The 21511-nt window shown below is 40.1% G+C and overlaps 1 protein-coding gene across 18 annotated transcripts in view; it reads right to left on the bottom strand.

Annotated features, from left to right (window-relative positions):
* The window catches only part of DMD (dystrophin), a 979751-nt gene that overhangs the window by 2592 nt on the left and 955648 nt on the right, over window positions 1–21511 (bottom strand). For 6 of the 18 annotated variants that reach the window (XM_042811098.1, XM_042811092.1, XM_042811100.1 and 3 more), the window contains 5 exons: window positions 17200–17443; window positions 16721–16844; window positions 12845–12937; window positions 12606–12722; window positions 7018–7049 (listed from right to left, as the gene is read on the bottom strand). In XM_042811098.1, the coding sequence (XP_042667032.1) occupies window positions 12607–12722; window positions 12845–12937; window positions 16721–16844; window positions 17200–17443 (577 nt within the window). In that variant the 3' untranslated portion in view covers window positions 7018–7049; window position 12606. Of the gene's footprint in view, window positions 1–7017; window positions 7050–12604; window positions 12723–12844; window positions 12938–16720; window positions 16845–17199; window positions 17444–21511 lie in introns of those variants that run through there. The other 12 variants (XM_042811110.1, XM_042811099.1, XM_042811102.1 and 9 more) reach the window with 4 other exon arrangements.

Raw genomic sequence — 21511 nt, 5'->3', positions numbered from 1 at the left:
ATCCCCAGCGCAGTACGCTACAGAGTACTGTTTCCAAAAGTCTCCTGTATGAGCATATGTCATCATAAGCAAAAGCTGCCAATTTCCTGAAACACTTAACAGCAGCTCTGGCTGGAACAGCTAGTGTAAGCTACATTGACAATAAGCCAGCGTGTCTGCGTTCCAACAAAAATCCCCAGTAGTGAGGAAACCGCATCATAACAAACGTTCACCAAAAGCCGTCATTACATCCAACAATATCACCGAAATCCTTCCAACTGGTGGCGCAAGTGTTTGAGCGTTCAAAGTTCTATCGAGGAGAAAAATAGAAAACAGATCAGCAGTAATTAACTACTTCACTAAAGGCAAGGAGTCCCAGCAGGATGGCTGCACTGATAGCTGGAACAAAGTAAATGGCCGCGGTTTACTCAGTCTCTTCAGTAATCGTTCCTGTAATGTCCTCTGCCCTTCAGACAGCAGTCCAGCAGTACTAAGACGCCCAGTTATCAAGTAACTACATACAGGCCTCCCACACAGAAGTGACAAATAAATGCAGACTGCAGGTTCTCAAGACAGAATCTGTAACTTCTTCTCACGCTCATTTCACCAAGGGAAAGTTAAAGGTCACAGTGCTGACCAGCAGTAATAAATTGCTTCAACAAAATTAGAGACTAAACAGATGTGAAGGTAGGGGGATTAAAATGCCAACCTGTTGTCAGATTAGGCACCTGGCACTCCCTGTTGGTCTCTGGCCACTGTTCAGGAAATGTTGGGTCTCCTCTAAGCCCTGTGGCAGTTTGGCAGCCCTCTACCACTGTCTGAAACACCCTTGAAACATCTCAAATGACAGAGATCATGGTTCAAGCAACTGAAGCCCACCTGGAGCCTCCTTCCTGAAAGTGTATGACTGAAGAGGGAATATGGCAGAGATCTAGACAGCCTAAAGGATAAGCATCCAATTCAAGATTCCTTGCAAGGACATGGAGGAGCAAGCAGACAAGTCTTAAAAGCAGCAGAAGGAAATTATATTCCACACAGTACATAATTACATTATTGAACTCATCGCCATAGGCTGACGTAGAGGCCAAACATATAAATGAGTTAAAAAAGGAGTCAGAAAATAATGACAGAAGAAAGATTTATTTAGATGTGAAGAAGTGCACATGACCTCCAACTCTTGAAGGCCCCAAGCAGCAGAATGCCAGGAAATGAAAGAATTTAACAGGGGAAGCATTACTCAATAAAACTCCACGTTGCTATGGCCTGCAGGGTTTCATTTACTCCCTGAGAGTACTTGCAGTAGAGTATTTCCTTGGGAGAGCACTGAAGGTGCAACACTGTCTGCCCATGTCTCTGCTTCCCAGGAATGCTTTGTGTTAACCTGTATGCTGAGCCCTCACCACAGTCCAAAAAGAAGGAGCACCTGAATGAAGTCAGGACATGACCAGAACATCCAAGATGCATCTTTCACACAACTCACTATCTGTGCCCTGAAGAAGCCTGACTAAGCCAGGCTTAAGCCATTTAATACTGTCCACCTACAGGGCTCTTGTCCCTCCTGACATAGCTGTTGTCTCTAACAACAAGAGCAACCCTTTCCTGTGGGACAAATCACGCTCACCAACACAAGCTGGAAGAAAAGACCATTCTCTTCCAAATGTTCAAATACTGTGATAATCATGCACTGCCAGCATTTCTACAGCGCACAGAAGCTTGGGGTGACATTACTTAATATTCACCAGCATACAGAATGGAAAAAGGATGACCTAGGAAATGTCCAGGGAAGTTTCTTTCTTCTGGAGAGCTACTACCACTTTTTACCTTCACATACATACATTTGAACTGGTTCTTCGGAATGTAGCATTCCTTATACAAAATCATCCCACATCTAAGCAATAAATGTTCACCAAGCTTTCCACTTCAGAGTGAGCACATGACACAGTGCCCAATATTGAGACATGCAATAGTATCTTCTTTCTCGCACTCATATACAGAAAAAAGAGATGCATCACACAGTATTTTCATATAAAAAACTTTAATGTACAGTCTTAATCCTATGCAAGAACTTGTCATTCGCTCATAAGCATGTCAAGAAACAGCATATGAAAACTTCCTGCCAAGTTTTGGTCAAAAGATACCTTAGATTAAGGGATAATATTTCTTACACCAGGCAGGCTGTAATTAAATGCTAGCACGAACTTTAAGAAGCAATTGTAGTAATGGCCTTCAATCTTCATTTACCCCTCCCTATTACAGTGCAATCCCTCCGTCTGAGATCAATCCAGGAAAAAGAAAAATTGATGAAGTCATAGGAAAACAATAATTTTGGATTGGAGATCCTCTGGTAAACTGAAACACAGCTGTCACTGGCCTGCTCTACTTATACGAAGCTCTGATATGCTTAGGTAGCAAATGGCACCTGAATAACCCTGGTATAAACTGACTGTTCTGCAGCATGCCTACAAACATACTGACTCTGGAGGATGAAAGTCCTTTTTGTGTCAAGCAACCTCTAGCTTTAAATAACACTCTTCCTTGCCTGCAGCACACTACAGACACAGGGCAGGAGGGTGCTGCAGCCTGTTATCAGGTAACTTGCAGAGGGAGCAGACATTACTTGAGCGATCACTCATTCAGATTCACAGTGATGACTGATTCTAGAATCAATACCAGTCTTTTCTGGGACTCCAAGGCCACACATTCCAATTTCACTCTCATTTCAAGAAAGAGTTATCACCCAAACTGCAATCAAACTGCAAAAACCCATCTTCAGAAAAATTCAGTACTAGTTACTACTATTTTGTTCTGTCAGACACAGAGCAGTGAAGGTAACAAAAACAAGCTGATTTTATAGGAAAAGACTAGGTCTAGAGAGAATAACTTAAATCAAAAGAAAATATAAGCAAGTCTTTTAAAAGTCTGCCACAGCAGGTACAAATTGCTAAATTGTTCAGGCAACTGAAACACAGGCCAAGATGGATGCAGAGATCTCTAGCTATTCTTCAAAGCATAAAAATTATGGGCATGTATGCTAGTGCTTTTTTCTTTTCTCTGTTAATTGCTGCCATATTTTTGAGATAACCACACTTCGAATCTGTTCTCCCTCCACAAAAGCTGTGCAGCGTTATGCTGGGGTGATTAAGCAGATATAAGTTCCTCTCCATGTTCTGCCTGTACCATGGGTCATAACTTCCTCTGCAGAAAAGCGGAACAACCGTGCATCTCCTCCTGAGCCATCTGAGTTTACAGTTCAGAGTATAACCACTATAAACCACTGCTGACTGCAGTTTATGTAAAGTCCATCAGCCTTGGCACTGTGGTCCCAGGACAGCATGGGAAGGTAGGATGCGCCAGAAGAGCACACAGTTTGGCCGTGCCCCAGCCAACTGGACATCACTGCCCCGCCAGCAGCTTGGATGTACATGAAAACAGCAGAGCTCTGGGTGATGGTGGCCCAGGAGCTGCTGCCTGTGCCCCTGCCAGCCCCGTGCCCCAGGCTGCCCTGAGGTGGAGGAAGAACGAGGTGAGGGGGGCTTCCAATTGGCTCTGAGCTCACTGCCTCCTGGTGACACTGTTTGTTCTGCAGCAGCTAGAATTAAGCCTTCCACTGCTGTTACATCAGGTGCTTCTGTATTTATTCACTGACGTCTACCGTGCTTCAAGTCTGCTCTTTTAAAAGACCTGTCACTGCTTTGCATTTTGCTGTCTGGGGAAGAGGTGTTTACTGCTGAACTACGTTAGCGTTATGATGCCACGAGTCCCAGAGCAGCTTTGCAACACAAAATAAAAGATGAAAGTCCTTCTTTCTTACCTTAGGCTCCCTTGTAACAGCACCAGAGGCAGATTGGGAAAGCAGTCTAATTTAGATTCATGATTCCTCACCTGCTTGCACAGAAGAGTGAAGTGTTTCACAGGGTTTCTGTGAATTCTCTGTGGAAAGCTATCATGTCTGTGGGTACACAGCTCAGGCTGGAACTTGGCTGCCCTTGCTCTGGGGCACCTTAGCTTCTGAGCTCCTTTCCTGTGGCAGACATGACCTGAGCAACCTTCTGAATGATGCAGCAAAAATTTATCAGGGTTAAGTGCTGGGGGTGGAGGGTGGAGTCACTTGCACAAGGGAGTAAAAGATAGGACAAGATTGCAAATAGTTGAAAACAACAGACAATCACAGAATGGCTCAAGTTGGAAGTTACCTTAAAGATCACCCAGTGCCAACCCCTGCTGTGGGCAGGGCTGCCCCCGACCAGCTCAGGCTGCCCAGGCTGCACTCTCTAGTCCACCGCCTCACCATCATATGAGTAAAGAATTTCTGCCTAACATCTCACCTAAATCTCCCCTCTTTCTGTTTAAATCCATTCCCCCTTGTCCTATCACTATACGCCCATGGAAAAAGTCTATCCCCTTCCCTTCAAGTACTGGAAGGCTGTAATGAGGTCTCTCCTTGGAGCCTTCTCTTCTCCAAGATGAACAAGCCCAACTCCCTCAGTCTGTCTTCACAGGAGAAGCGCTCCAGTTCTCTGATCATCTTTGTGGCCTTAACATATGCAATAATTTCCCAGTACTGTATATGTAATGAATATACCTTCCATAATGCTATTATTACCTAAGAGCTCAAATTAACTGTTTCTATATAGCTGTTTTTTTTTTTAACACTTGCTTCCTTGCCTGCTGTGAGACTGAAACATAAGATACAGACATTTTTAATTAAGAAGCAAATGAGAATAATACTCTCCCTAAAGCACTTAGAAAAATACGTATCATAGCTTTACACTTTTTATTATTAATGTTTTTAATATATATTTTCACCAAAGGCATTAATTCCTTTTTTTTTTTTTTTTTTTTTTTTTTTTTTTTTTTAATACTTTAAAGCTGAAAAGGTTTTATCTATGCTTTAGGCACTAGAAGATTGAAAGATGTTATTTAAGAAAAATACTGCTGCAGTCTTTCAATTGCAGCAGCATTGCTCAAAGTGGGCAAGGAGAGTATTAGCTGATACTTGTAAAATGGAGGGAATACTAATACAAGAGCGTTCACTTTGAAAGCGGGAGATCCTTATTTCTGCAGACAGTAGCTCCATCATTTCTGGTCACAAACAGAATGATGTGTTCCATATCTGCTGAATTTGCTTTAGAGGCGATACTGGAATTAAGGCCCTTGGGTGAGGGCACAGTAATTGAATATCAATCTTCCAGTACAGCTTGTCACAGAAATAAACGTGGAGTACTCAGCCTCCAATGAGTGGACAGAACGTAAATTAAGAAAGCCCAGAGCTGCACGGTCACTTTTCAGCAACACAGACTTCTTACTCTTTCCCCACGAAAGAAAAAATCCTTTCTGTTGGTGGCTTGAATTTTGATGCCCTTATTCGTATTGAGTTAATGCCAGGAAATCCATGGGATTACACATGAAGACAATACCTAATGCGCAAAATGGGATCAAAACTTGGCCAGCGGGTTTAAAATTGCATGATCTGACAATGCACAAATGGATTCATGCATAAAGTAAAAGCTGTTCTGTAACTTACCTCATATACTCCACGAGCACGCAGAGAACTGTGCTTTATATTCAGCTCTGCAAGTTACTAAAGCACTCTCTGGAATCATCAGTGAGCACAAACACAACTGGAGGGCAGTATGAAATTCATTGAAGAAGTCAGGGCTTTTAGGGTTATGCTGATAGAATGCGAGCAGGTAAAAACATGGCCATTTTTCTACCTTCATATTGTTAATTGTATCACATGTCCTCAGCAGCAGAACCTTCTCCTTTTTCTGCACAATACGCATACATATGAATGAGGATAATGGAAATCAACAACCTGTTTTGCTGAACTGGAGAACAATTCTCAGACCATATGCGAAGGGCTGGATATGAAATCAATTTCACACCATTTCGGAACTGGTGCAGACTGATGACATGCCAAGCACCCTTTTTCATCCATTTGAAAGGACCTGACCTTTGAGGGCAGATGTAATCTGCACCGAGGATCTCACTCCTCCAAATACCCATGCAAGGCGCTACAGCAAATGCAGAGAACAGCTGTATTTCAAGGCATCACATCACAACAAATCCTGGCTTACCCAGTGTAGTGTGTGGGTGACTGGGGGCTCACAAGAGCTCAGCCAAACGCCCAGTGTAGTGCGTTTTCTTGAGCTCGCCCTGCTGCATAGGAAAGGACATTTCACAGCTACCTGCTACTGCGCTCAGGCAGTCCCTGAATATTTTATCTTCAATAATGATTTTCCCTGAGAATTCATCTTTGAAAACGTTGTCTCTGGTTGGAGAGTGAAGAGCAGCTTCACAGAGGAAAAAATAAAGGCTTTCTGGAAATACTTTAAAAGGGGCTATGACAACATACCACAACACATTTTCCTCCATTAATGACGTACAAATGCATCAAACAAACCATGTCCAAAGTGCCCACTGAAAACCACTGTCCGTTCACTGAAAGCAGCACTGTGGATCTGGTGAATGTTAGTAGCATTCTTCATAGTGCAACAGTATATCAGTAAATTAAAACACCTGAATCTCTTGTACCTCTCAACTCTCACTGTGTTTAAGAAAAACAACAGAATACCTAATTACTGCGGTTCATGGTTGATATACTGGCACACAGATGTAAATAAAACTGCAAGTATGTAAACAGAACAGTAAGGGACACGGGTCTCTCTGTTTTGTTTACACGCAGGAAAAGCAGAACGTAAGTCAATTACAGCAGCATTTTTTGCTGACCACATTTGTCACACAAAGATTTACTTTCAACGTATTGCTTTCTCCTCCCTGCCCCTGAATTCCATCTTCAGGAGGAAAAGGCACGCTCCTGGGCTAACGCTGTCTCTGTGGAAAGTTGAGAGGTACACTGCTGTTAGAGCACTCGTGGGAAATGCACTCAGCAAAACCAAACAAAACTAAAACCACAAGAAGACAATCCCCACCCTTTAACAAACCCAAACAAACCGTGCTGCTGTCACACGCATGCTGGGCACAGAAAGCAAGATGTGACAAACAGAAGCCATGGCAGTGAGCTTGCATCTCACTAACCTCTCTCACTGGCTTTCCAGGGGCATTTCTTCCTTTAGGACCAGAGAGAGGAAGTGGAAGAAATATCAGAAAAGAAAAAAACAACAACACAACATGAATATATTCTTCATACCGTAAAAGACACTTCAGTTTCCATTTAGGAACTTAATATAAAGTAACTACTTGTGCTTTAAACAAAGACTGAAAGTACATTGAAATCCACTGACAATTCTGAGCTGATTTATTCAAGAACAGTTCTGTAATCTGCTGTTTGGTTTTAACTTAGCAAAAACACTTGAGAAAACCACTAAAACCAACACACAGCCCTTTCAGCTGAGGATAAGGATGAAAGAGAAAATCTGATTCATATTCTGGGCATGCACATTTTGTCAATTTGTGTACTTCTTCTAATTAGCACTGGTGGTAAAACCGTGTTTATCCAACTTCAAAATTATTTTATCTAAACATATTTTATTATTGCCTACATATGTATGTACCCATGTATTCACTCATATATACACATAGGTGTACTCACATACATTTTACACCTAAAGCCATTAGACAGAATATTACTATTCTCACATTCAGGATAAATGTACTCAAGAAGGTATTTCCAACAAGTCGACCCGCATGCATTTAACAATGATAGAGCAAAGGCACAAAGAAGGAGAAAAATGAAGTAAAAGGGAAAAAAAAGGAAAGTTTCTCAACACTTTTAAGTTGCAATAACAAAACCGAGCAGTCAGTAATGACTTCAGCTGAAAAGATGTCCTTATGAACCTTCCTAGAAGCCACACTTTGATCCAACAGATTCTTCTCAAACACTTGTTGAGGTGTATTTTGCTTAAAAAAAAAAAAAGCTGGGTGCAAATCAACTGCTGAAACACTTCCCCCTGTACCCATTCTATGTCCAGTGACAATAAATACTAGCCATCTCCAGAAGCTATATTCCATTGCAACTGGTACACTCCTGAAGCACTGGTACTGCCAGATCATGAGTCTTAGGCCTCTAAGAGCCTCGAAGGCAGATACTGTTTAAGAAAGAGAATGATCTTTGCCCCAGAGCTGCTGTAAGTAATGTAATTGTGAGTGTTATGAGACAGCAGGGGGAGAGAAAGCTATGTGACAGAGAAGACACCGGTCAGCATAACAGAGACCTAATTGCTGTCAAGTTTTGGAAGGTGTCATGACCTGCAGTAGAAAGGCAGGGAAAGAATATGATAAGTTTGCGAGTGTTTTACAAGGAGCAGAAAAAGGCTCAGCAACCTCATGCATCTATGCAGTTTTAGATTAAAGCACAGAGCACAAAGCACCCACTGAATTGCTTCTCTTCCACAGAATGCAGGAGAGGGGCAGGCTTTAGAGAGATCTGCAAACAGTACTTTTTTCTTAAAATAGAAGTGGATTGAAGTGTTGCGACTTTTATTAATGTATTCTTAGTTTACATCAGGACTGAGTACTCAGTGTCAGAAAGGATCTAGCCCTCCATATCACTACTGCAGAACTCTGCAGAGCAGCTCAGCTGCTACACACTACAGCACTCCACCCCAAAAGAACCGTAAGGAATCTCAGTCACCTGGGCCAAGTGATGTGCTATGCAGGACCACAGCATGGAGGGGGGGAATACACACGAGAAGGAGCCAAGCTAGCTCAACTGGAAGAGTATTTCCAGAATTCCCTACAGTGTAATTACTCCAGAGTATTCTTATGATTCAGTACACTGTGAAAAGTCTGAGTCATGAGGTGTTTAGCTGCCAGAATGAGAAAAATTCTGTTATTTGCAGTGATCAAAGCTGCTAGTCCCACTTACAACATTAACCCATTCAGAGAAGCTGGGTGATGCAAGAAAAGAATGTGTCTGGTATGCTTCTATGTGAATGAGATAAAAGTAAAGCATAACTTCTGCTATTCTTAGTGCCATTTATTTAATGTTGTGGGATCTTGTAATGTCACTGCACAAAAAAACATCTGTATTAGGCAGTACTGTGTTAAATAATTATGGTGAGTGCTGATCCCTCTCTAGAGGTGTCCAAGTAATGCCACAGCCTCAGGCTCTTTGAAGCCACCACGGTCTCATTTCTAACCACATCATTGCTCCTACTTTCACAAGCACTGCTCTGCACTGACATTGTGGGGAACTCATACTGAGTTCAGTAACTCAAGAACTGTCCTGAAATTCACTTCTGAGTTTCACTCACAAATACCATTTGCCACAAAACCCTAACTACAAAATAGTCTGCTCCACTGTGAGATCCACCTGCAATAATGCAAACTCTTTGTCCTCAGTGTTGAAGGAGAAGTGAATTTGGCTTTAAAAATACTACCCTGCCAATCTTACTTTCTAATTACAAAAGAATTCCCAGGAGATTCAGGTGACACAGTGTGAAAATGTTTTCCTCTGTGGCCTACTATCTAGCAGGGTCAACTAAACCATGAGGTGGTATTTAATAGTATATTTCCACTAAATGTCAGACCTCTGACTTTCACATCTGTTATGAGTTAGCACAGCAGCTGTCTAGAGCAGCTGCAGCAGTTGTGAATTTGCTGGGAGCAGCAAAGTAAAGCAGGAATGGATGGGAAATCTCATAGGCTTCAAGTAAAGAAGAACTACTTAGGGATAGCAATCATCAGGTATTCAGCAACATTTTCCTCCACAGAAATCAAATGGCTTTCAGCACCTACAAAGCTTTCAGCTGTGCGAAGAGCACAGAGGTCCTGCACTACTTAGGAAACGCTAACAACTGCCCAAAGGTTAAACTGAAGAAACTGAACACCTATAAAAGGTACAGAGGAATACAGGTTACTTCATCTGAAATCTGCTCATGAAGATCTGTGACTTAATTTGTTTAATGCATGGTTTTCTAAAATACATTCAAAACAAATGCCACGAAACCTTGATGTCTCTTTCAGAGCACCAATATATAGCAAAGATTTGGTAAATACGACAATCGAAACAAATCTGTCTCCAGGTGACTAAAAATTAACCAATACCATGTAATTTATTGCTTTGTTTCAGAAGGCCAAAATAAAAGCTTCCTGAAGCAATATCCTGTTTAATGTATTGACAGTAACTTCCCAGGCTTTTAATATAACCCCAGATTTCCTCCATTTATTCCAATTTCAGGTTATTTGGAAGGATGGATTTCGTTTTTTTATTCTCTTCTCTTTCAAACTAAGATTTTGCTGTGTGCATTATGCCATTTGTAGCTCCTCTGAAATTGCATAATCTATTAATACCACAGCAGAATGCTCTTTCTACAACATTAGTATAGAAAAAAAACACAGTTATTTCAAATCCTAGTCAACCTTGCACATTTAATCTATCATCCTGCTATTCTGAACTCTTAGAGATGGTATGCATTCTGAGTGGTTGCATTTAATCCACATAGTTTGAATTCAAGTTTTAAATAACATCTCATGAGCTACTGTGTCAGAAAGCACTCTGACAGCCAAGCTACGATGACTGTTTCTTGCGACAGACAATTTTTTAAGTCTACTTAAAAACATAAAAGAATTAACGTAAGAAAATCTTGATAGATTTGTGCTTGTTGCTTGAGTTTATTGTTTTGTTTATTGAAAATCTGCAAGTGGCTCAAGATTTTATGCTGCCTGTCGTGTAAAGAAATAACACTTCCACCACTTCTGAATCCTTATCTTATGCTGCTCTGACACTATAGATATAGTGATAGAGAGATACAGATTTGTACGTCTCAACAGCAAGATGGCCTTCAATTCAGAGTTCTGCTGAAACGAATCAGCTCTGCTTCCTTTCCCCCCATCTACAGTTTTGTAAATTACAAGTAGCATCCCAGAAACCTGTGGAAGCTGCCTGCACTTGGATGGCACCACCTTAGATTACATTCTAATCCTGGCTGTGGCAAAGTATCTGTTGATGTAAGCTCCGTTTATGCAGTATCACGATATTCAACTGAAAATATCAGTTAATCATTAAAATGAAGCAGAAGAAAACTCCATTACCGAAGTATGTGTGAAGTCTCAGCAAAATTGACAGTTTCACTAGCCTTATATATCAGTGACTGGAAAGCCATCTGCATTGGCTGTGGGAGAAACTTCTTTTTTCCACAGATGGTTTTACCTTCCCTACTCTTCAATCAAAAAGCAACTATACAAACCTAACATTAGTGCAAAACGCATCAAAAAATAAAGAACAAAGTAAGACGATGAAACGCATCCTCGATCTCTTTAGCCCAAACTGTAAAATAAGTCACAAGAAGTGAACAACTTTTTCTCCCACGGGAACTAATCTTACTGGGTAGCCAAAGAGAGGGGAAGAGACAGGCTCTTATAAAGCCCAAAACTGGTTTGGTCAGGTCCAAGAGAAATGTCTTGTAGGGACTCTGATTTTGTCAGACTCTCTCCGCTAGAGAATAATTTTGTCCTTTACTGTTGCTAGTCAGGCAGAAAAACAGGAAACAAACAGCGGCTGTGTTTTAGAAAATTTGATATGAGTGATATATTATTTCAGGGACAGAAGAGCTGATAGAGTCTACAAAGGCCAAGTATTGTGGAGCAGTCTTTCTGCTGTACAAGCAAAGGATAGAAAGATAAGGATAGCACATTCATAAGCAGTGGGAAAACAGCTCTGAATCAGCACCATCTGTGAAAATAAATTGTTATCTAAACATACTAATTCTGATTCGTTCTCATCTGTCTGAGTAGGAGACTGTCCCAGCAAATACTTCGCCACTTTTTCTTCATTGTTTCTTCACAAAGAATATATTTCTTGCAATCTCTTTTAATACACTTTTAATATGGTTATTGAAAAGAGAAATAAAATCAGGAAATATATTCATTCTCCACATTTAAATCACCATATTCTGTAACAACAGAATGGAGATGTTAAGTTACAGCTTATCTTTCTGAACTAAAATATTAACTATTGTTAAAAATTTCCATTTTTTTCCACTGGTATGCATATTCTGCTATTTTTACCCGTGAACTTTTACTTTTCATTTCTCACAAATAAAATAAAAACCTTTATTTTCTATTCCTAGTTAGTCAAGAATGGTATCCAAGAGAGCTCCTGCAGGCAGTCTATGTCCCTATCGAAACCCAGTCAACCAAGTATCAATAGACACTGAGACATCCCTCAGCCAAGAGGATTATGTCTGAGCCTTCTTAACTGCTACAGGTACATCCTGCACATCCCCTCTCCTGTATTTCAGCTGGACTCAGGTAAGATCCCTCCTCGGTGAAAAAAACAAGTTCCAAAAAATACAAATGTCTACCTTGAGCAAACAACAGGAATGAGCAGAATAGAGGTATTGAAAGAAATGCTGTGGCTGTATGCAGCCTCTGCTGCACAAACAAACCACCCACTTGTTTTTCCTCTGTCACTCTGAACTTACGTGCTACAAGGTCAAGAACTCTGATTTAGAGTTTAATATTATTTAGAAGCATGTTCATCTTGGAAAAAGGCAGGAAGATAAACGTGGTAGGATGTATTGACATAAATCGGAAAGGGGGACAGCCTGAAGGAGAGAAGCTGTGAGAAAAGGAACACAGCCAAAAGGGAGAAGAATAAAAAGCTAAGGAAACAAGAGTTGGAGAGGATGCTGTTTCATCCACTTATCTAGCTGTGGACGTACCTTAAGGTAAAGGAGGGGCAGGTTGCTTCTCCACTCTAAACGGGACAGGTTTATCTACAGCAATTGGTAAAATAAAAAAAAGTAACAGCAAAAAAATGGAAACCAAAACCCAAACACCTGAAAACATGAAGGAAGAGAATGCAGTTTTAACTTCCGCTCTGCCCAGAACATCCACAACTTCTTTACAAGATAGTGATGCCCTCCTCCACTGGCACATGCTCCCGGGCAGCAGGGCTTACCTCTGGAACTGGGGAAGGAGTTGTTAAGCTGCTCCATCACTTCCTCCAAACCTGTGCTTGTGTCTTGGGGAGGGCTGAGCAGGTCGTCCTCGCCTGGAAAGCAGATCCAGACCGCTGCATTGAAGCTACTATGAAATCATTTGCTAACATCCCAACTACTGCGTATGTCCTTCATGAAGCTATGCTCAGTGACTTAGCCACATTCTCTGCTTACTACATAATGAAAATTGCCAATTTGATTTTATTTACTATTCTTGCAAGTTTAAGGATCTAAGGAAAATCAAATGGATTTAACACAATTAACCCTGATTTAAATTTGTAATAAGAAAGTTAAGAAATAACCTGCTCTGGTAAAAGAAGTGGGGCAAAATGTCTGCTAGGAACATTTAGTTCTAGAGATGAGGCTCCTCGTTTCAACTTCCCTTATTCTATTAATGGTAAAAGAAACTACTGTTGTGAGTGCTGCTATTGAGCAGCTTTCTAACAGTGCTGGATGCACAGTAGTGCTGCTTTGCCTAGCTGCTTAAATCAGTAGAAACCAAGATTCTCATCTGCATCACTATTAATATTTCTGACAGTTTAATTGCATCAGATTGGCGCTCCAAGAACATTCAATTGTACTTTAAAAGGGCTTAGCAGCAGTTTAATAAAGTGAAACACATCTCTCCCACCGAACAATTTCTATAACCTCATCACAGGGCAGTAGCTTAATGGGAAATTCAATATATTTTATTTTTGGTTGCGGTTTCCAATAACCACAATCAATCTGTTTATTTTACTGTAAAACCATTGCCTCTCATAGGAATAAAACACCTAAAAAGAGAATATACCTAAATGATACTTTCAGTGAGATCCTCTTACTAGATTCCTTTTATCTCTACCAAAATACAAAAACAATTTTGCCTTTTGTAATAATCACAGAGAGGTACATCCTTATTTTAAAAATGACTTAAGGGTCCTTTTTTCTATTATGCCTTGACCTACTCAACTTCAGTAATAAATAATCTAATTTGCTGTTAGCCTTAAGATTCTTTAAACACTATCAGCATTCCACATTAGTGCCATGTCTACTAAAAGAGATGCTGCTAAAAGGAGCACTTCACAGCTGTATATATTGCTTATGACTTGAATTAGTGTTAGCCTCACCTTCAGGCCAGGAGTTTCAAAAGACTTAATGGTCAAGAATTACTGGTAACAAAGTGTAGATAAACAAAGGTAAAGCATCTGCAAGAAGCACATGATTCATATGAACAGCTATTCCATTAATGGTTTGAAAAACAGCTGCTGAGACTGCTGCAGTTTGTTCAGATTTTTCTACAGGCGTTGGGTTCACAAGCCAGTAACACTCAACTCACATCGTGAGCTATTTCTGCATCAAGTGCTACATCAACAGAGGTGCCTTAACAACATGAAGGTCCTTTCAGCCTCTGCTGGATGCTAAGGTGGAAACTTAGAGCAAGATCTTACCGCATCTACCCAAGCCTTGTGAGCATGCATGTAGAAAACAACCGAAGATTGTAAGAAGGCAGCAGCTCTGCTCTCATGGCCAAGAACTGCCTTAAACAAACTGGCAACAGTTATGGAATTCCAAATATCCTGGTAAGTGCTGTTATAAATTGAACTGTATTTACCCTCAGGACTCCTATAACTTTACTTAAAATGCACTGGTTTGTTCCTTCCCATTTGGATGATTTTTCGGAGCCCTTCCTTGTAAGTAACACAAGATACCAGCCAAGAAATCTTCAGATGTTCATTACGTCTCCACCCAAACTGGTCTTCCCTATTTGTGTTTCTATAAAGGGCATGGAGAGCTGGGTGGATCACAAATTTTGGCACCTGAATAAACTGAAGTTCAGCAACAACCTCTTGGTTCAGAGCTTCATGGCTCCGAGAGTCTCCGTTACCACTACATTACTGAAGTGGAAAGCCAAAGATTGGGGCCTTCCCATTTAAGATTTTCAACTTGCTTAACTGTCTCTTTATCAAGGGATTTGCAAATTAGGCTCTGAGTGAGTTACTGTTTTCACCAAAAGGTTGGACAACACCACTGGCAGAAAGCTTTTTATATTAATCCCTCCTTGAGAAAGCAGAGAGACACGAAACAGAGAGATGGGTTTCCTGTCAGAAACAAAAATATATAAAAGCTACCACAGTGGTCACTGTCTTTAGAGACCTATAGATCCTTGGCATTTTCTTGAAAATTATGACTCCCTCTTTATTGGGAGCAAGCTTCTCGTATGAAAGCATTATTTATAACACCATTCTGGTTCCATTCACAATTTCAGAACACTTTAAGTTATGCTTTGAAAAAACTCTCGAACTAGCAAACGATGCTTTCTGGTGTGAAAGGTGACAGCAACAGCTGTGATTAGTAATTCTTTTTATAAACACTGTTCCTTACTGCTGACCCTGCTGCATTGCTGAGTGTCAGCATGATCGTACTGATAACAATTCAACACCTCTCTGTTCTTCCACATATTGTCTCAATCAAACAAAGAAAAAAACCCATTTCATGTCTAAACATCTGTTTCAAATAAAAAAAAGCTTCAGCTGCTAATATGATTATATGCATATTAATTAATACCAGTCTCACATATTAAAAGGGAATTATTTTAGATCAAGTCAAATGAAAGGAAGTACATGACTGTATTTCTAGCCTACTAAAGGAAAAAATATGAAACTGTAAGACTTTTTAATTAGCATACTTAGTGTCATGAAATTCATGACGTTTCTTCGGAAAGCCACTGAAAATTACTCTGCAGCAAAATATTTACTCACTAGTAACATAATTACAGGAGGAATTAAATGAAATTCCCATTATCTGTCATTGTACTCTTGTCCCCAGTCTTTAACTTAAGTGACCCTACGATTTATTTCACTTTTTTTTTTTTTGGTGGTAGAGCCTACAGAACGCATCTTGTTTGATACCAGTACAAGTTGACAACTCCACCCACACTCAGGAGGGAAGACAGAACTCCACAGGTTGCCTCTCTCATAACTATGGCACTTCAGACCAACCAAAACATTTCTTTCCATTCCATTTCTCACTGTGACAGACTCTTTCTCTAATCATAGTAAAGAGAAAAGCTTCCATTTAAGACTTCCACTTCCCCCAAAAGCCTCTCTTGGATGTACACTTAATACATTTATATTTATGAAGTTGTATGTTACTTTCCAATTTCAAATATTATCTTGCTTAAATAATTTAAGTACTACTACTTAAAGATGCTGCAATGGATGACTGCATTTCACTAACAGAAAATCCTTCCCACTGGCTAATAAATACTCACTAATTATAAAACAGACAGGAAATCATGAAAATGCAACAGAACAGTGGATAACAATTCCAATCTCTATTCATGGCTTCTTATTACTTAACCTTATTCTACATCTCATGTGACATTTACTTAGAAGAGACAATACACGAGCTGCTGGAGAGTGACAGCTCTATCCTACTGCTCAAGCAATGACATATTAAAAATACCATCAACTCAGTTAACATGGGGATGATTAATCATACACTTAATCTCTTTGTCCTAATTAATACTATGTACATTTCAGTCAGCCATGTTATGCTTAATAGCTGAATGTCAACCTGAATAAAACACTTAACTAGTTTCCTTGTGATGTTTGTTTTTAGAATTCAAGCCCTGACTGATCTGTGCATTTAAAGTCAAAATATCTACGCTACTGTGCACATCATCATCACATCCAAAAGCCTGAGCCACAATGAAAATGTAAAGAGCCAACTGACATCGAAGACTATTGCAAATGTCTACTTCATTTCACTTGAACTAACAAGGCAGCAAGATTTTTTTTTCCTGGAAAATGGGACTGTAACTATTTTTTATGACAATCCGAACTTTGTTCTCTTACCCATGGTTTCTGAAGTCTGGCTGCCAACTACACGAAGAAGCATTGGCTGACTGCTGTCTGACCTCTGCAAAGAGGTAGAAGGAGATGATAGTGTTGTACCATTCACCTTGGCATCTGCCTGTGGCTGAAAATTGAGGGAAAAAAGAAGAAATTGTTATTAACAGTTTGATACAGTCGCACAATTCTTTGTACCTCCATATTTTTTTATTTATACCATGAATACACACAGTTTTCTGCTTGTTTTTTAAGTATATCCACATGACCAATGCATTTAAATTCTGAATAAAAGAGATAACTAGATAAGAACTCTGAAACATGATTTCACTTTGCCTCCTGAAGTCAATTTTAAACAATTTAAGATTTTTCGCTGACTAGTCTCTACAGATATGATTTTGTGGTATGCTATCATTATGGGCAACAGCTCACACCCTGTTTGAAAATCACTCCACAGAGATCTCAGAAAAGGCCTCAGGACTCGCCTGCTCCAGCAGCTGCCTCAGCCTGTGCAGCTGTGACTCCAGCTGTTTGTTGTGATCCTCCAGAATCTGCATCCTAGCCTCCAGGCGGCCCTTGTGCTGGCGAAGCAGTTTGGCTTCTGCAATAAGTTCAGCATCGCGGGGACTCTGTGGAGAAACCGGCATCATCTCTGGTGGGGATGGCAGTGGAGACAATCCTTTGTGATCATGCTGTTGCTTCAAACGGTCATACTCCGCTTGCAAGTTTCTGTTGAAAAGAGACAGAGAAGTAAAGCTTTACCAAGCAGAATAGCATGGCTCACACTGCCCTCTCCCACAGGCCGTCGGGAAGGTGTTCCTCTCCTGTGATGTGGTACCTGCAGCAACCAGAGAGACAGAGGCTCAGCTCCAGAACCTGCCTTAGATTCTGCTGATTCCGAATCCATGTTGGATTACACCTCGTAGATTTGCGCACAGCAAATGGAACTGTGCTACAAGTACTGCCTAAAGGCTCTCTGCATCATGAGAGTTCAAAATAAATTCCTTTCCAGGGCACATAAAGCAGAAGGCTGGCTGGGCTCCACCATCCTGCTCAGTACATGTCCTGAGTTCAGTCCTCAGCTTTCTGCATTTTATAGTTGCTAGTACAAGTTGAATTGCCTCTGCACTACCAAGCACAAATACACTAGTGTAGTAATTAGTGCTAAACGAGCAATCAAAGCACTTAACAAACACTAATCAAAGCTTATACCACCTTGCCCCATTGCACAGATGAGAAAATTAAGAAAAAAAGGACACTAAAAAATTCAGAGCAAACCACAGAATTCAAGAGTTCATTTGCAACTGTGCTCTCATTAATTAGGCCACATAATTCTCCTTCCTTTATATTTATATATACACATATATATAAGTGCAATTGCATTTATAGTCTATCTTTAAACTGCACTGTTTCGCTAATTCAAGAGGCTTTAATTTCCACCTTAGTTTGGTCTATCTACAGTGCTGCAGTCTACTGTGACATTATGACACTACTAAGCTCGTTTTTCTATTGCATAAAACTCCAGTTTCACTCCAGTAAAACTCTGCATAGATTATTATGATCTATAACAACATATATACCTTACTGGGGTTAACAATTTTTCCAACAATGGAAAAATGGTACCTGGTAGTAGAAAAGCACGAGATGCCTAATAGCCTGCTCTGGGATTTTGTTGTTCTGATGTTTCTCTATTGCTTCCCAGAGGGGGAGAAATGGCTCCGCAGATGGTAGGCTGCTAACTGCTTACTCATCACAAGCAGTGACCCAGATTTCATTTTTTCCCAACTTGCTCTTACTTGAGGTTGTGAGATAAGACACTTTTTCCAGTTTTGCCTGCAAACCACAACACACTCTGACATTTCGTTCTGAAGACTAACTAGCACTTCAGAAACCCCCCAGTAAAGATTATTAAGCTCTGAAAAATTCCTGAAGGTACATTTTTGTGACCAGAACAAGAACCAGAGCAGCGTCACTTGGACAATGAAACGATGCCGAGGATAAAGACAGACTGCTGACTGCTCCTCAAATATTACACTTCTGTCCCAGGGCAAATGTATGGTGGATGCATCCTAACTTGGGACAGTGAAAACCCCAGAAAACCATCCCTCAGGGATGTCTCCCTTACACAACCTCTCTTCTGCAGAGGAAACCAAAAAAAGATAAAAAGAGAAAAAAATGAAAAGAAAGAAAAGGCATCGATCCATTGATCCTTCCTATCTGCAGGCTGTCCCGTAACTCAGAATCTCTTTCCTTCTCTAAAGCCCACACAAGGAGTGGACAAGAGACTATGGAGAGAACTCAATAGCTGCAGTTAGACATAATCTATATTATTTTCTTGTTGCTCTGTGAATAGCTATAAAAATTTGATTTCATGAAAGGGAATGACAAGTTCTCCAAAAAAAAAAAATGAGACAAACCTGTGGATGGCAAATTAAGAAGATGCTAAAAAAGTTAGTTATTTGCTTCCAAATTAGACAGGTTTAAAAAAAAAAAAATAAAAATTTTTTATTAATTAGTTTCCAAGTCCAAAAAATATCTGAAAGAAAGAAAGAAGGGCTGTAATGAGTGCTGCCTTTCATGAGACTTAATGTTTTCTGATACTGCTAGCTGAATGAACTGGTGAATAATTAATAAAAATACTAAAAGGAAGAGGAATGAGAAAGACAACAATATTGCCCAGAGAGGTTGTGGATGCCCCGTCCTTGGAGGTGTTCAAGGCCAGGTTGGATGGGGCCCTGGGCAGCGTGGTTTAGCATTAAACGTGGAGGTTGGTGGCCCTGCATGTGGCAGGGGGGTTGGAGATTGAAGATCCTTGAGGTCCCTTCCAACCCTGGCCATTCTGTGATTCTGTGATTCTGATTGCAGAGTCCTACTGTATATTAAAGTTTACATACTATTGATCATTAAGCTTGTTTTTCACAAAGTCTGTAGACTGTGGCTATTAATGTCCTGTGAGGAGTTTCACAGATGCATAAAGCAGCAATATTCTACAAACAGCAGACTTAGAAAGTCTCAAAGTGCCGTAAAGCAAAAGATTTACTACCACCCTAAGGGAAACCAAACAAATGCAGTTGGTCATACCTACAACATAATCACTGCTACAAAGAATCTATGATTATGCCTTCAAGTGTCAAGACAGAGAAATCTCTCCAGTAACTATGGAACTGAAAAACAACTGAGCATCAAGGAGTAATTCAGATAAAAATGTTTTCATGTTTGATATAGAATAGTCTAAAACTCTTTCTGAAATGCTACAGGAAAAAAAAAAACTGTTGTAAAGGATTCTGCACATTATCCAAACAAAGGCGTCTGAATTTATCAGTTGCATGAGATCTAACATACAGAGAATTGTATTTACATAGAGGAAAAAAGCTCCAATGTCAGAAAGAAAGAAATCATTTGAAAGTTGCTCCAAGAACCTCCTTGGGGAGAGAACAATCTGTTTTTATTCCCACCTCTGGAATAGTTTCAAGCTATGGGGTGAAACAGAAATGCTGCTGCAAGCCAGGCATCCAAAGAAGTGTCCACAGCTCTCAGAAGACAACATCTGTGTCCTGAGGAAAGGTGCTGTCTTACATTTTCAGCATAAAAGAGAAAGGAGAAATGAAAGCATAATCTTCTGTAAATGAATGTGACTGAGCAATGACCGGCAATACTCAGAAATCCAGCCTCAACTGGATGACTTTCACAACTGGATGTCACAAACAAACAAAGCTAATGCATCTTCTGATCACTGGGAAAATATATTATATTTCAGTAAGAGAAAGAGACAAAGAAAAAAAATAGATTTAATTAACAACACTTGCACCTCTTTCAAGCATTCATGAAGAAAAATAACAGGGGAAGTATGCAATGTAACCTTGATTTATGCAATTGGAAAGAAATGGGTAGTAAAGAGCTCATGAGTTATTAATCACATCTATCAATGGCAGGATTAATTGCCTGGTGAGAGAAATCCTAGTGGACCCCATTTGCGGAGTATTCCTCTCAGAGGCAATTGAAAATTTCTGAATTCAGGTTATTCTTCATCTGCCAACAGAAAATTAGTGGTTTGAAGAAATGGACAAAGCGGGTGAATGAACTGCCTACTGCTATTCCTCATTAGAGTGCCACTGCTTACTTATGATGCTTCACATTCCAAAGATCTAGTTCCATTTTTTCAGTGCCAAAATAAATATCAAAAGGAGCCACAGCATATTTAGAAATACATCACTTTCTGGCTACTGGCAACTATACAGAAATAACTTTGTCGAGGCCAGTCAGGTTTGGAGGAGCACTACAGCTGCTTTAAAATGGCAGCTTTGAGATTTGGCATGTCATTGCTTCTCCAGTGGCTCACAGCCCATTGCACGTCCAGTGCAAGTCAGAAAAGTAAAGGAAAGGCAAATAGCTCAACCTGGAGACATTCTTGTAATACTACATCTAAGAGCTGGGAAATTAATGAGAGAACAGCAAAAAAGTCTCCCTTTTACAGAAGTGTGTTGGAGTGATTGAGTCAATGAAACTATTAGGAAACATTGATCTTTTAAATCACTAAAAGAACACAGAAGTGGTTTAATTATTTGCAAAAAGTTTTGAGATTGTCTTGTAGCAAAATCATGCAGTCCTTATAATGCTAGTATGGTACATTCACATAATCTATGTCATATACTGCCAGAGATGGACACATAAAGTCCCATCTTGCTTGTTGTGGAAATATATTCACTCTTAAATTTCAGAATGTTCTTTTGGGCATTTTTATAAGTGTTTGTGGTTTTATTTTATATAGCAATATTGTCCTCAACAGCAAGATTACTT

Source organism: Centrocercus urophasianus, unplaced genomic scaffold (assembly GCF_019232065.1).
Source record: "Centrocercus urophasianus isolate 14NV4802_14NV808 unplaced genomic scaffold, USGS_Curo_1.0 seq_12, whole genome shotgun sequence".
In the NCBI taxonomy this organism is placed as follows: domain Eukaryota; kingdom Metazoa; phylum Chordata; class Aves; order Galliformes; family Phasianidae; genus Centrocercus; species Centrocercus urophasianus.
Note: the sequence above shows the minus strand (reverse complement) of the source record. Positions and strands in the feature narration are given on the sequence as shown.